General features: G+C 54.6%; 1 protein-coding gene across 2 annotated transcripts in view; it reads right to left on the bottom strand.

The window, feature by feature from the left end:
* FAM124A (family with sequence similarity 124 member A) overlaps positions 1-16,234 on the bottom strand; it is an 84,879-nt gene that overhangs the window by 61,076 nt on the left and 7,569 nt on the right. The window contains exons 2-4 of one of the 2 annotated variants that reach the window (XM_025478394.3): positions 15,175-15,206; positions 1,902-2,635; positions 167-1,439 (exon numbers count right to left, since the gene is read on the bottom strand). In XM_025478394.3, coding sequence (XP_025334179.1) covers positions 1,383-1,439; positions 1,902-2,635; positions 15,175-15,206 — 823 coding nt within the window. In that variant the 3' untranslated portion in view covers positions 167-1,382. Of the gene's footprint in view, positions 1-166; positions 1,440-1,901; positions 2,636-15,174; positions 15,207-16,234 lie in introns of those variants that run through there. The other variant, XM_025478393.3, reaches the window with a different exon arrangement.

Below are 16,234 nucleotides of genomic sequence, written 5' to 3' on the forward strand. Positions count from 1 at the left end.
TTTAATTTTTAAAAATTTTTATCAATTTATTTTTTATTGGTGTTCAATTTGCCAACATATAGCATAACACCCAGTGCTCATCCCGTCAAGTGCCCCCTCAGTGCCCGTCACCCAGTCACCCCCACCCCCTGCCCACCTCCCCTTCCACCACCCCGAGTTCGTTTCCCAGAGTTAGGAGTCTTTTTTTTGTTTTGTTTTGTTTTGTTAGGAGTCTTTTATACTCTGTTCTTTCACTTAGGTTATTACAGGCCTTGAGAGAAAAAGTGTTCTAATTACAGCCAAAAAAAAGGAAGAGGTCCCTTCAAAACAATCGCATCCATTTAGATCTTTTAGTATAGAGAAAAAAAAAAAAAAGTCCTTCCGTTTACTTTTACCTATTCAACTGCATTATATCTTGCATAGGGCTTTGGCAGTCTGCGACCATGGAAGAATTTTGTTCTCACGACTCGGAAGAGACTATAGAGCAAGTGCGAGCTCGCCTTCGGCTCACTGAATAATAAGGCGATTTCCTTCACTTTCTTATCTGTGTAGTTCAAAGGAAGATCTCAGCGTTACCTGTGTCCTAGAAACAGGGACCGTCTCAGGGGTGACCTTTCTGACCACAGCTAGGCGGCCTGGCTGCAGCTTTAACAAAAGTTTTCCGGGCACGTGCCAAATGCTCGCTTCATTTTGTGACCTGAGGATTACGGTTCTGACGCCTGGTGTCAAAAGCAAGAAAGGCTCTGAAGCAACTGCAATCAGCACCTTTCGAGGTGACGGCCCCTAACTCACTGTCAACTTTCTCCTTCCAGGTAGCCACACGGGAAAACTCAGATGCCTGAGCCAGAGATTTTCCAGGAAAAAAACAAAGTCCTATATGCCTGGAATGGATTTACACATTAATCCCAGAAAGCCTGAGTTTAGAAAGTGTTTATCAGTGGGGCCAGGTGTAGGACTTGCTTAAGTCTACGTGCTGAATTTTATTTCTATTTTTTATTTTTTTAAAGATTTTATTTATTTATTCATGATAGAGAGAGAGAGGCAGAGAACAGGCAGAGGGAGAAGCAGGCTCCCTGCAGGGAGCCCGACTCAGGACTCAAACCCGGGACCCCGGGGTCACACCCTGCGCCCAAGGTAGATGCTCCACCACTGAGCCCCCCAGGAATCCCCCCTGTGCTGAATTTTAAATTCTCAAGTACAATTAGTGATCCTGGAAGAGTGTCCGGCAACGGGGGGAGGCTGGGAGGGCAAAGAGCTCCCGTAACTGAGTGAAGGGTTAACCATTCCCCTAAAAAGTATTCGCTTACCCCTTCCCAAGCTTCATGAAACCAAGAATTCCAAAAGGCATCACTTACTTCTTAAAACACTTATCAGACTGTACTTTTTTAAGCGATCACTGGCTTTTAACGCCCCGCTGACGCCGTCGGGGTAGAAGGGTGGGCGGTGCACGGTGGGGAGCGCTAGAGGGAAGAGGGACGTGGTGTCTCCTCCCGGGAATCTCACTGTATTTTGCAGCTCCCCAATGGCTGGGCTTTCCTGAGGTCCCCGGAGAAGTGAAGGGCGCGCCAGTGACAACTCCCCAAGTGTTGGCAGGGAGACTGGGATCCAGGAATCCCACGTGACAAGGCCCCGGGGATGGAAGCTGGTCTGAATCCCCAGGAGCCACCAGTGGTGGTGGAGGCTCCCACAGCAGATGGAGGCCGCACAGGAGCCAGCAGGTGCTCCCCAGGCCCCGCAGCCTCAGGGGCCAAGCGAGGACGACCGGGGTGGCCGACGGCCACCGGGACTCAGAGCCGGACAGGCCCCACGCTTCCCTCCTCTCGCCTCCCTGGTCACCCGGCACCAGGTCCTGGGGTAGCTGGGGTTCCGGGCCCGACCCCCAACCCCGGGGTCCCCGCCCCAGCACCTGTCCGCCCGTGTACCTGCAGGAGGATCTTGTTCCCGTCCAGGTCCTCCGTCTGCCAGCGCCCCTCGCTAATGGGGCTGCAGGGGTTGGGCAAGAGGGGCACGAGCTCCCCGATGTCCCTGACCCTGAACTCCAGCACGGCGGAGTCGGCGGGCGCGGGCGTCTGGTCACAGGGCAGCCTCTTCAGGGAGAACTGGATGTCCACGTCCAGGTTGGAGAAGATGGGGAAGACGCAGAAGTCAGCCTTCCTCTGGCTGGGGCTGCGCCGCAGGATGAGCCCGTAGAGCCGGAGGCTGTCGGCGTAGCTGTGGTGGCGGCAGTAGACGGTGAAGCGCACGATCTCCCGGCCGTAGTGCACGGGCCGCACGGCCCACAGCGGCGTCCCCGGGCCCAGCGAGAAGAAGTCCTGGCTGCAGGGCAGGTAGGGCTGCAGGCGGCCGGCCACGCGCTCCGTGTGGTGGTGGCGCCAGGGCGGCCGCTGCAGCGTGCGGTGCAGGTGCAGGATCTGCTCGTCGCCGAACTCCTCCTGCAGGAAGAGCACCACGGCCAGCGCCGGCCGCGCGCCCTTGCAGGCCCTGCGCCGCCGCCGGGACGCCCTCCGCTCCGACACCCGGAACAGCTGCAGGTCGGGGTGCACCCAGGCCAGCACCCTGTCCACGGCCTCCTGCAGCGCCTGCGACTCCCCTGGGTCCGCGATGATGTGGATGCTCACCAGGAAAGGGTCCTGCGCCTCCTCCAGCGACAGCTCACCTGCGGGGGACAAGGAAACCCAACACAGGCAAAGGGTCGCGATGTCCTTCGGGGGGTCCCGGGGGGTACAGGCAAGCTCAGCGCTCACTGGACCGCCACCAGGATCCTCGGGGTTCTCCTGACCCTGAGCTCGCCCACGAAACCCACCCCACATGCACTACCGTCAGCCAAACCCAGGGAACTGGGCGGGGGCAGGGCTGGGCCCCCCAGGGCAGGGGAGGCCTGTGCTCCGGGGGGAGCCCCCAACCCCAGGGCAGGGGAGGCCTGTGCTCTAGGGGGGAGCCCCCAACCCCAGGGCAGGGGAGGCCTGTGCTCCGGGGGTAGCCCCCAACCCCCAGGGCAGGGGAGGCCTGTGCTCCGGGGGGAGCCCCCAACCCCCAGGGCACGGGAGGCCTGTGCTCTAGGGGGGAGCCCCCAACCCCAGGGCAGGGTAGGCCTGTGCTCTGGGGGGAGCCTTCTACCCCCAGGGCAGGGGAGGCCTGTGCTCTAGGGGGGAGCCCCCAACCCCAGGGCAGGGGAGGCCTGTGCTCCAGGGGGAGCCCCCAACCCCAGGGCAGGGGAGGCCTGTGCTCGGCAGGCTGGGTGTGCTCTAGGACAGCAGAAAGTGAAATCTCCACAGGCCTGGAAGGGATGACACAGCCGTTAGAGAGACTCCGTGTCCCCTGAAGCCACTTGCAGTCCCTTACCCCACAGATGTTCCCGATCCTCCTGCACTCCTCAGATTTGCCCAAGTCATGGGTTTATTTTGCTCATTCATTCAACAAACGTTCATGGAATCCTTTCTCCACGCCTCAAGCTCGGCGCTGCACCAGCCGTGTCCCCAGCTGACCCAACCGAGCCCTGGCCAGGGACTCACGCTGCTCACGGTACAACAGAGAGAGTAGGGGGGCGTCTGGGGGCAGCAGGGGCGGAGCAGCTGCCCTCGGCCCAGGGCGTGACCCCGGGTCCCGGGATCGAGTCTTGCACCGGGCTGCCCCCAGGGAGCCTGGTTCTCTCTCTGCCTGGATCTCTGCCTCTCTCTCTGGGTCTCTCATGAATAAGTACATAAAATCTTTTTTAAAAAAAGAGCTGTAAGGAATACAGGAGAGTAGCATTTTAGGCAGTGACTAGATTCTAAGGTCCCCGACCCGCGTGGACGGCCTGGAGGCCCCCGACCCGCATGGACAGCCGAAGCGTCAGTCTGGCAGAGGTGTGGGTGGACACGGAAGTGCTGCTGCTTGTGACCAGACGTCCTGATGCCGCACGTCCCACCTGGCGGGCCCAGTGCCGCCTGGCCGGGACCCCTCACTGCCCCTGCCCGCGCTCTGAGCCTCACGCCAGCCTTGCCGCGCCCACCGCGCAGGCCCTCCTCCCAGAACCGCCAAACTGCTGCGTGTCCCCAAGGCACTTGCTTCCCAGTGGCAGGTATGTCTCCTCGGAAGTCCAGATCTCTCATTCCGAACATGACGCCCAGCCATGTCCTAGGATACCACAAGTTAGATGCCTCTCTCTAGAGGTTTCGGGCAGTGGGCGTTGCCTCTGTTGCTTTACCCACAATTTATGGGCCATTTGCAATCCAGCTACAGTCATTTCTTTGTTTATTGAGCACCTACTGCGTGCAGGGCACTGCAGGATCCAGTGGGGGACAGGAGAATCTCTGCCTTCCCAGAACTTAGGATCCGGTGGGGGAGTCGGAGGATAAGCGAAGTGAAGACAGACCTGTACTGAACGTGGCACATCATGAGACGTCCAGGCAGCAGCCATAACCATCCATCATCAACTGAGCCGACTGATGTGCGGCCTCCCAGGGCCATGTGTCTGCAGCACCCACGCCCCGAAGCCCCCAGGAGGTTAAAAGTATCAGACCCAGGGCACTTCCAGCTGCCGTAGGTGCAGGTGTTCGGGGAATCTGGCTGGGCTTGGCTCAGATCCTCCAAGTGCACAGGCGTGAGGCCCTATAAACGCCCTATTTGCATTTCTAAAGCCCTGCCCTGTGGTCTGGTCAAGCAGAGCCTCACGACCAAGTGGCAGGAAGGAAACCCAGGTGACGACGGGGTGCATCAGGCACGCAACAGGCACCTGCCAGACCCAGGCTGACCCTGAGTGGAAAGATTAGGTCAGAAAGCATGAGGGAGAGAGGCTCTGCAGTGAGCGACACACACCCCACTGTACCGCGAGCCACCGCAAAAGGGCCACGCTCCCCCGGGAAGCAGGCGGGCCTTCCCGGGATGCCTGCAGTAAATACTCTCGGAGAGGGGCTTCCTTCTCCAGACCTGCCTTCTTTTTAAAGAAAAAAATATATATTTATATATATTCTGCAGCACCTGCGCCCCGAAGCCCCCAGGAGGTTAAAAGTATCAGACCCAGGGCACTTCCAGCTGCAGTAGGTGCAGGTGTTCAGGGAATCTGGCTGGTGCTTGTCTCAGATCCTCCAATTGCACAGGCATGAGGCCCCATAAACGCCCTATTTGCATTTCTAAAGCCCCACTCTCTCTATATATATGTATACTTAAAGCTATTTCCTTGAATTAATGAAAAAAATGCAAGCAATTCCCTTTGCCCCTGCCAGCACCTAAGATAAAATATCAAGGTTTCTCAATTCTTAGTAACTGGGTGATTCTGATGGACCTGCAAGTCGGGGCGTGCCTGGAAGCCTGCTGCCCGCCCAGCCCCAGCTGGAGGCAGGAGCACATGCAGGGTGGGCGCGGAGAGAACGTGCTGGTGACAAGCTGGCGTGCGGAGCTGTGAGCCCAGGGACTCAGGCTGCACTCACAGTGGAGATAAAAATGCCCTCCTCGGCCCGAATCCGTGGCGCGCTCTTGTCATTGAAGAATGCAAAACGGGCTGAGGTGGCCAAAGCCAAAGCCTGTATTTTCGCCTGGCACAGGGAACCAGCGTGGCATCCTTCTGATCCTCAGGCCTTTTTAAAGCTCCAACTCGAGTTCCCTGACTGCTTCCCATCCTTGCCATCTGTCGCAGAGCCCACGGCAGCACCGGGATGTGCGACACGTGCTCGAGAGCTCGTCTGAAACCAGGACACCATTAGGGAAGAAATTAACAGAGAACGTACGGCCGGTGAGGAAGGAGGAGCAAAGGCCAACCGCCAGCCGCCGGAGCATCAGGACCAAGACGCGTTGAGTCCCGACCCGGCGTGGCACAGTTTCTGGAAGGGGACCAGAAGGCGGAGAGGTAATCAGTCTGAGAAGGTACAAAAGCAGCCAGAAGCACGGAACGGAGCAGCGTAGCTATCGAAGTCCTTGGGACCCTAATGATCTTGAAGCTTTATGAGACGGTGGCACAGGTCCGGTGAACACCAAAGTCCAACATGTAGTAATATGATAGCGGCTTTTATAAAGTCAATCGAAGGGCTCAAACGGACAGAGAGGATGCCACCTTTTACACAGAACCCTTCCTTTACTCGGGAATTTCCATGCTTCCTCAACCGCGTCATCTGGATCTCGTCATTTCCACGGGCAGCGAAGTCAAGCCGGGGCTTCATAAAGTTCTACAGATTTGGGGACGGGGCCGCAGGGCTTGCAAACAACAGGATGAGAAGATGCATTTTGTTTTTGAGACGTAACGTGCATCTACCAAGACAGACAAGAGAGGAGGATGGTAACTAAAATCCACCCCGAGGATTTGTCCAGCAACGAGCCCAAGACCTCTACCATCGACCAGAGCTGCTGGGAGGAATCCTCCCAATTGTAGTAATTAAGATTTATTTTACAAAAGGACTTTTCTGGCAGAATGTTGAGAAATCAAACGACGACGAGCCATTATCACCGTTTGCTGATAAAATATCTCTTGAGCACCACTGCAGGAAAGCCAGCGATGAGACGCAGCATGGGCTTTGCTCGTGATCAAACTAGCGGTGGAGGAAATGGAGCCTCTGGACTCCTTTTTTTTTTTTTTTTTTTGCTTAAAATTCAATAAAATATTCAAATGTTTGACCGGTCTGAATAAGACACCAACATGTTCCTGGTCCTTGTTTCCACTCCCTTAGAAATTATGAAACTTCTAGCCCTTTAGAGAGCAAGCGTCCTGGAAATGACTGGAAAATTAAAGGTGGGGGAGATGCTTCGTCCAGCCTCCATGTCATGGCTGAGGTCTGGCGACTACTTGAGTCACCTGGCTACTCACTGCAGGTCTAGAAAGAGAGCAAACATCTCCAAGTTCCCAGTTCCGGGCTCTCCTCCCTTCCCTGTGCAGCGCGGCCTCCTAATGGCCCAGGGACTGTGAAGCAGGAGACCGAGGCCCTTCCAGAGCCCACGCCCCGGGGGAGCAAGCCGTGCACACGTGAGACACACCTACAGTAGGAGGGATGCTCCAAGCAACTTAGCCGACGAACGTCCGAGGGGACCACCAAGGGCCGCCGTTCATGACGTTCTCACTGCCTTGTGGCACCCCACCTGCAGGGTCTGGGCCGTTCACGGCCGCAGGGGACGTGGGGGCAGAGATCCGGGTTTCTGGATCCGTGTATGTCTTCCCATCACAGCAGGGAAGAGTCTTGAAGGGCAAGGCTCTCCAGGGCAAGGGCTGAGGCTCTGGAGGCAGCAAAGGCCTCTGAGCTCAGAAAGGCTAACGCCTTAAAGCGGGGCCTTGCCCCGTGAATCACGCTGTGGGTGGCCTTTCCGGCTCAGGAGGCGCCAACTTTGGGCTTTGGGCGGAAGGCAGGCGACGGGAAGGCACCCAGCGAAGTCTGCACGCCTGCTGCAAGGTCTCCCGGAAAGGGTCACGTGTGAACCCCCGCGGGCCGGGCGCTGCGGGTACGACGGTCCCAGAGCACGGCCGTGCCCTCACCTGCCGCTCGGAGCCACGGGCAGCTTGACTGCAGACGTGAGAGCCCTACTCGCCGTCGTGGGACGTGGGCACAGCGTCCGCCGCGGGCCGCAGCCGGTGTGAGAACACGGCTCCACGAGCACGCCGGGGCACAAGAAGGCACGCCCAGGGTCTGGGCCCAGGTGACCTGGCGCTCAGACTCAGCCTGAGCCGTGAACCGGTACAAATGAGTCACGGAGGGACCCAGCTGGCCCTGTGGGGCATAAGGGGACGGCGGCTCATAGCCACTCCCATCAGAGGGCAGCGGGGCCTTCCTGGCGCGGCCTGCACGGCTCTGCCCTGGCAGGGAAGCCAGAGGACGCCGGGTGACACAGAAACACAGGGGGTGGCAGCAGATGGAAATTTCCTTCCCTTCCGTGACCAGCGTGCTGTCTGAAGGAGAAGTCCGGTGGGCGAGGGGGAGGACAGGCAGGCGGGTGGGATCCTCGGTTCTCCTAATTGATTCTGAATATTGCAACCTTTCGTGCCGCAACCTGGCTCTTTGCACAGTACTCCCCACATATGCCCGTCTCGTCACCTCAGCAGGATTTGATGGCAACAGCACGGACACGGCCAAACACAGGGACTGTCCACGGGAGCGGGAAAGGCTGACGGCCTCTGCTGCTGGCGCTGCCGCCCAATGTCCCCGTCGGAGTAGAATCGATACCACGTTTTTCATGAGACACACACACAAGGCTCCAAGTTGCTTGTCCTTGTCTGTCATCTACTCTTCAAAGCCCTTTGGCCCATTGTTATTGTGTGTGCACGTCCATCCGTGTTGGTTTTTGCTCGCAAAAATCACTATTTTTAGGAGACCTTGGTGCTCCCATCCATGCCCGCGGGAGAGAGAAGCGGGACGTACGGAGAATGACCCGGTGGTAGGCATCAGAAGCTTTCAAAGGCAAGCAACACGTACCTCAGCAATTCCGCTCAGAGGAGCTTGTACGAAAGGAGTGAGGAAGGATATACACCTGGGGACTTCGTATGAAAATATTCCTGGCAGTGCTGTTTGTAACAGTGAAGAAGTAAACGGAACCTCCAGTACCCACAACAGGGCGCCAGTGAACGTACGGGAACGTAGTGGGATCCCGTACGCTCGCGCTGTCGCAGAAGTGACTCTACTGGTATCAAAGCAGCTCACATACGTTTACTTAGAAAACCAGCCTGTGAAACTATCCGATTCTACTTTTGTGAATAATATGTATCTACAGTGATACAGATGCTCAGGAAAGAAAAAAAAAACCTCTAAGGGCAGACACCGTGTAGAAACTGGGCATTTCTAGACGACAGGAATCTGTATTTTCTGGCTTTTCCACAACGACGATGTATTATTGAGTAATCACGATTATTTTAAAGTTGAGGAAAGCACTAAGCGAAGCGTGTCAGAGTGTGGATGGAAGCTGCTCCCTTGTACTCCCTCCCTTGGTGGGGGCAGGGAGGGGCGTGAGACCCTGGTAGACCAGCTGTCCCTGAAGCATCACTTGGGCTTCCCAGGTAAGACGCGGTGCTGAGAAACTGGCCTCTGTTTTTCTTTCATATCCTGGACAGAAATTGACATCATCTATGTAGTTGAAATCACACAATTAGGGGGATCCCTGGGCGGCTCAGTGGTTTAGCGCCTGCCTTCAGTCCGGGTCATGATCCTGGAGTTGTGGGATTGAGTCCCGCGTCGGGCTCCCTGCGTGGAGCCTGCTTCTCCCTCTGCCTGTGTCTCTGCCTCTCTCTCTGCGTCTCTCATGAATAAATAAATAAAATCTTTAAAAAAAATAAATCATACAATTAAAACCTGTCTTGGAGCCAAGTTCACCCTACTCTTGGGGGCATGGAGGCCAGCACGACGGAGCGTCCAAAGAGTTGTCTGTACGGTAGATGGTCTTCGCCCTCTGATTTCCTGGTGTGTACCTTTGGTTATTGCTTTTTTTCCTTATCAACCGCCGAACACCAGTATCACTCAGCCTTTCGGTTCCTGGGCAGGGGATCTGGGCCGCACACAGCCCACGCCATCAAGCCACTGTTTAAGCGCACTAGCGTTCAGCTCCTTCATCCCGGGCTTCAGTCGCGACTCTGCATCTTACAGATAAGGCTGCTGCCCGCTTCGCAAAAACAAAAACCAAAAATCAAAAAAACAAAACAAAACAAAACAAAAACCCAAACACACACTTCTAGCTTGCCCGATAAAGGACAAATTTTATGTTTTAAAATAAACTTGGGAAAGGAACACAATTTTCTTTTAGATTATCAATCATTCATAATTTAAATATTTGGCCAAGTGAGTTTTTTTTTCTCATATCAACATAATGCAGATCCTAGAGCCTACAGGTTATGCCATTAAAAATCAGAAGCTAGGGCACGCAGGTGGCTCAGCGGTTTAGCGCCGCCTTTGGCCCAGGGTGTGACCCCAGGGTCCCAGGATCGAGTCCCACGTCGGGCTCCCTGCAGGGAGCCTGCTCCTCCCTCTGCCTGTGTCTGTGCCTCTCTCTGTCTGTGTGTCTCTCAGGAATAAATACACAAAATCTTTAAAAAAAAATCAGAATCTAAAAGAAATTTGGATAGATTATGCCGATTGGGGGTTTAAGAGCAATCTTGCCGATGGGGGAGATGAGCCAGCTCCTCGGAGTTGGAGTTGCAGGTCTGGGTCTGCATCTCTATCAGGCTTGGGGGTGATGCTGACACGGCGCGTGGGCCGAGCCCCGAGCAGCAAGCTTTGCGGGATGCCGACTGCTGTGCTGTCATCCGGAAGCTGATGGGATGCAGAGGAAGCGCACCGGGCCCAGCAGCACCTGCAGCACCCGCAGCACCCCGTGGCTCTCCTGCTGTGGCTCGGCCTCCACCTGAGGGCTTCGCGACCCGGGCTTGCCCAACCCGACACGCCTGCACCTGCAGCCTTCCCGCGGGAGGCCCCACAAGCGGCAGGCTCCCTGGCTGCAGCCCCAGAGCTAAGTCCAGTTGAGCCTGAAGCCATCCCGGCCAGAGGGAGCCTCGGCGCCACCTTCCCACCCGCAAACAGCTCCGTAACTTCTGATCGGGCTGCGCAGCCGCGGCCACGCTCGGAGCCGTGTCCCCGGGGACACACGGACCCACGCAGGGCCACTGGCGGGCAGCTCTTCAGAGCACAGCTGCCATGCCGGGTCAGGCCCTGAACCGTCCTAGGGGGGGGGATTGTTCTCAGTCGGGGGATCCATTTGCTGGACGCTCCAAAGTTAAGCGCCCCTGGCTCTGTGGAGCGGCCCAGTGGAAATTCAAGGCCTTGATCTCGCTCCACTTGGAAGTAAGTGCAGGGTTTCCCCTACGCCTTCTTTTATGTTGACTGCTGGGTCTACAAAAGCACATCACACACCGCTGGCATCGCTAACGAGCCCTTTGGAAGCCGAGCAAGCGGGGAACGGGTGACAGGAGCCACAGGCCCGACTGGAGCCATGTAGGGCTTGTCGTCCTCATTTAGAGAACACTGGTGGCCTTTCTTTCTTTCTTTTTTTTAATTTTTTAATTTTTATTTATTTATTTATTTATTATTTATTTATTTATTTATTTATTTATTTATTTATTTTTTCTGGTGGCCTTTCTTTGGATGTTTCACATGCAGTAGGGGCGTAAAGGTGGAGATGCACAGGTGGGTGATCCGGTCTTCTGGCGGAGCCGTGTGCACGGCCTACTGCATCCGGGTCACGGAATCACACACAGGCAACGGCTGACACCCTTCTCCACGAGGATTAACGGCTAGATCCAGGTGTTGCCTCGATCTCATGAAATAAGACCCTAAGAGAACATTTACTCTGAAAATCACAATGGGGTAAGCATTGCACGCAGAGGGAAAAAGAAAGAAAACTCCGGAACGTGTCAACGGATTGAAGTGAAACTGCCTACCACCGCCTCTTCCAACACCCTGACCTTCCTTATTTGGACAAGCGGCCTTGAAACCTTAATCTGTCAATAGGTTGATCTCCCCTCACAAAAACAGAAGGAAAATACGGAATGTTTCATTATCCCGAGTCTGAATTTAGCTCTTGGGAGACGCAGACACGGATCATTTTTATTTAAACGCCCCCCCATCAGCAACATGTTCTGCAGAACGTGGTCATGTCTTTTCAACGTGTTGCTTTCAAAGCTCCTTACCTTTGCTTCTGGGTTAAATCACACTGAGGGGAGGCACAGATGCGGCCAAAGACAAAATTAAAAATGTAACAATGCTTCGATATCCTAAAACTTAAAGGAAATGATGAAACTACGGAGAAATGATGTGGAGAGATGGGATTTATGTGCAAAGAGGCACCCACGAGACGAGGCAGGCTCGGGGAGCCGGGAGACGTCCTCCCACGGAGCAGTGGGGCAGGACCCACGAGCCCCACGGGGCTCCAGACCAACCACCAGGCCTTGCCATTGACGGAGGCCCCTGACGCTCCCGTTGGAACGACACCTGCGATGCACTTGACCCTTTGCCCTCAAGAGGAAAATGCATCCGGCGGGCCCACAGCCTCAGCGGGGCCTGTTCGGGGCTGACCCTCAAGGGCAGGTCACTGTCCTGCCGGCCCCAGGGAAGCCAGTCCCTGGAAGCACAGAGCAGGAAGCCGTAGGACCGGGAGGCTATGGGAACGGGAGGGCGGGCGGGTGGAAGACCAGGTCCCGTGACCCCCCCACCCCAGGCCGCGTCCCCGCTTTGCACGGCTTGGCGGCCCCAGGCTGGAAGCTGCAGAACACGCCGCTCACGGGCACTTCTTGCGGCCGCAGATACTGGGAGCTCGTCGGGGCACCGCCTCCGTAGCGCCTCCACGCATCGTCTGCCGTCTGCCTGCGTCCTGAGAAGTGAGGGGGGCGGGAAGCCGGAGGGCCCTTGTGCTGCCGCGGGCCACGTCAGGAGTCAGCGGCTACACCCGAGTTTCCAGGAGGCGCAGTTTTAAGGCCGAAATGAGGAGGCCGAGTAGAGGAGCTGTTGGGGGAGAGTCTCCGAGAGAACTAGTCGGCTCTCTGGCCGGGGACCACAGAGCCGCTGCCCCCACAACGGCCTTCGTAAGCCCCAGCATCCTCTAAGGGTGATTGTCCAAGTGCCGGTATAAATCTTTATCCGAATGAAAATATTCAATCACACACGACGGGAATTTCATGATCATGACGTGGCACAGTTGGTTTTCCTCCCCCTGGCATAACAGCTGTTTTTCTTCCATCCTGTTTATGAAATTTCTCCTTTTTATTTAAGTCACTTAAGAACGCAAATCGTACGTAGTGGCTTGATGACCGTCCAACCAGGCTGCTGGGAAAACCACCTAAAAAATTCCGCGAGTAGACATTAAATTCATCTCGGGACGTGTCGCGCGGTTTACCAAGACGGTGTCGCGGCGTCTTTAGTTTCGCAGACAACCCCGGGGAGACGCTGTCAGCCCTGGCATCCTCAGGTCGGCCGGCGGACTGTGGCGGGCAGGACGGAAGGACAGCGACCAAAGGGTGCTCCTCGGGACGCCCCGTGGGGCCCCGCGGGAAGGGCAGTGGCCGGGCAAAGCCACCTCCCGACCTGATGGCGGATGGCAAGACCCACGGCCGGGCTCCCCGGGCAGCACTGGGAGCGGGGTCACTGTGGCCAGGAGGTGACCAGGACCTGGCCGAGGACCCCGAGCCCGGAGCCGCCCCGTCCGGGCCCCTAAGCCCAGCGGCCTCCCCACGGTCCTCTCTGTGCCATCAGCCAGTCTGCGGGGAAACGCTACTTTTAACATTTTTTTAAGGTATTTATTTATTTATTTATTTATTTTTTATTTATTTATTTATTTATTTATGATAGTCACAGAGAGAGAGAGAGAGAGGCAGAGGGAGAAGCAGGCTCCATGCACCGGGAGCCCGACGTGGGATTCGATCCCGGGTCTCCAGGATCGCGCCCTGGGCCAAAGGCAGGCGCCAAACCGCTGCGCCACCCAGGGATCCCGAAACGCTACTTTTAAAAGCGGGTGGCAAACACCCTCCCTACTGCAGCCCCGCCGCGCCTGCATTGTGCAGGACAAGCTCAAGACCTCAGGCTTAATTTCTTTTTCCTTTTCTGGAAAGGGTCCGCCGTGCCAGTTCACGGACTGCGGCAGGGCCTCCCCCACCGGGTGCAGTCGGGCTTCACCTCCCGGCTCGGAGGAGAGGCAGGCCAGGCAAGCTCAAGGCAACGACGGGGCCGCGGAACCCACTCACCCCGAGTCCTGCCCCACAAGGCTGTGACGCCTGCGGCCAGGCAGCCATTCTGTGACCTGAGGCAGAAGCCAAAGCCAAGCAGAACAATGAAAGGAGCCTCCAGACCAGACCTGGTTCTTTTCTTTTTTTTTAACATTAAAGGAGAATAAACGCCTACTCAAGTCATTATTTTTTCCTCTATTATTTATCGCCAAACACATTTCCTAACTCAAATGTGAAACATTTGAAACACGGACATCCCCGCTTACCAAGAGGTCCCAGCACCTACGGCTGATGCAGGAGTCACCAAAGATTTAAAGAGAAAAGGAAGAACAATAAAAGGCTATTGATCCCTAAGAGGAATTCCAACTCCAAGATCGTAATTAAAATAAGGGAGAGGAAAGCCTCCCAAACCGAATTACCAGTTTCGCTGACAAGGGAGGTGCTTTGTTGTGACCCAGAGGACTGATGTGAGAGCTACAAATTGAGCAAAGGCTCTGGGCAAGTATTTCATAAGAATCGTTCTTAAAGAAATGTAGCTTCTGGGCAAAACTGAGAGGAATGAAAATGGCAGCAGGGAGAGAGAGTTCAAGGGAGCTTTCCCTGATTTTTTAGGAACGCAGAAGCTTCAGGGAGGGAACGCGAATCACCAGAGCATTATTCTCATTATTACTAACGGTTCTTAATAACTAAGGGGCAATGCTGGGTCTCTAGTTGCCTGAAATGATCAGAGATTACTCGCAGCAGTTATACTAATAACTAAATATAATTTGACACTAAATTACAATGCCAGAAATACAGCTTTCTGCACAGTCTCTTATTGCAAAGGAAAACTAAGCCAGAACATCAATACACAGAATAATCCAATTAAGTGTCTTTCCATTTGGGTACTATTTAGAATGGGGAGTTTCACAAGGAAGATAGGAAAAAAAAAAACAATTCAGTATTTACTGATTCACATAACCAGGTCTTTTATTGTAAGACAATTTTTTTGTGTGTGGTTATTTTAAAATAGGTGTTTAATTAATCTGAATGGCTTTGGTCATTTACACAGTGATCTTAATCACTGCAAACTGTTCCTAGATAGAAGGCCTCATTGCCCATGAACAGATTTACTTGTCAATTAGTATTTAATACAGGCATCTTTTTCTAGGCTTGCAGGATGTTTATGAACATATTCCCAATCACCTCTTTTTTATTTTTTTTTAGTTTTTTAATTTTTTAATTTTTTTTTTTTACCGTATCTGATAATCACCTATGATGCAGAAATACAAGGCCCTAAAGATGAACTGGGGCCACCCATGGGTCTAATGGATGTGCTCTGAGCTGTGAGCCCACCGGCAGCAGGTATTTGATACGTGTTTGTTGAATGAATGAGTAACCTCCCATTATCCAGAGAAGCTGTTTTAGGAGCATGTATCCTAACGAAGCCTGGGCTAGTTCCCCTATGCTCGATTTCCACGGGGAAAGTAGTGGCGTACCGAATTCTGAAATTCAGAATTCAGAATTCTGAAAGGGACAGTTAAACTCTCCGGGAAAAGCCCAAAATTCCTGGGAAATGGGACCGAGAAGCCAGCGCTGAAGGACATTTAAGCCATACTTACTGCTGGTGGAGGACATGTGGCTGTAGTCAGACCTGAAACACAAAACCTTCGTATTAGTCGCATTACACACGATTTTTCTGTATCCACATGATTTCTTCAAGCTAGAATTTTAAACACAGTCAGTGGTAAGCAACATTTACATGGTAAGGACCTCCTACCAAATTAAGAACCGAGGGCTCTCGTGCAACACAAAGGCATGTCTGAATTTGAAGGGCAAATTTTAAAGAAAAAAAGAAATCAGGGGTCCCCCCTATGGGCTCTGTGAGTCTCCAAGATGGGAAGCCAGCTGGATCCCAAACGATGTAAATTCACCGGCAAATTTTTTAAGGGAAGCTTATTCTTTTGGGGAGAAGACAGAGTTTTCAGCAGATTCTTGAAGGCCACCATCACAACTCCCCAAGAAGGTGAAGCAGCCGCTGCAAGCGAGGGCACCCCTCAGGTTGGCACCGTGTCACAGGGAAATGTTTCTCTGCCAACCGGGGCAGGGCGGTGAAGGGCCCCTGGCTCGGCCCCCGCCCCCCCCCCCCCCAGCCACCGGGAAGCACTGGGGCACCGTGAGGTTTGACGGGTCTCAGATCCAGCTGAGAAGACATCCTGCTGCATATTTACAGTGACAGGATGTGGGCTGTGACAGGGAAGGGGAAAAAGGCAGGGTTAGGACAAGGGGTGAAACCACCCATCGGTTTCCAGGCTGAGCAGCCAGCCGCGGGCCCCCGCCTCTGTGAGAACGGGCATCTGGCCAGGGAGCTGCCTGCTTCATCTCCGCGGGTCTGTGCTCTCCTTGTGCGGCTGGGAAGCCCTCCCTCCCGGCAGCACATTCAGTGCAGAGGCTCTCGCTCCCTCCCTCCAGCGGCCGGAGTCATTCTCAGAAGGGAATTAATCTCTCAGGCACGTAGGGATGCATTCCGCAAGGTGGTAGTCAGGGGATATGCTCATGCAAATAAAGCCCTTGATTCTGGTTAATTCTCCCCGTATATGCTCCTTTTAGTTACTCAGCCTCATGGCGCCCTTCCTTAAATCATCCCATTTTCACTCTGCGGACTGTTACCACAGAAGTATA

The sequence above is a fragment of the Canis lupus genome, chromosome 22 (assembly GCF_003254725.2).
Source record: "Canis lupus dingo isolate Sandy chromosome 22, ASM325472v2, whole genome shotgun sequence".
Lineage (NCBI taxonomy): Eukaryota > Metazoa > Chordata > Mammalia > Carnivora > Canidae > Canis > Canis lupus.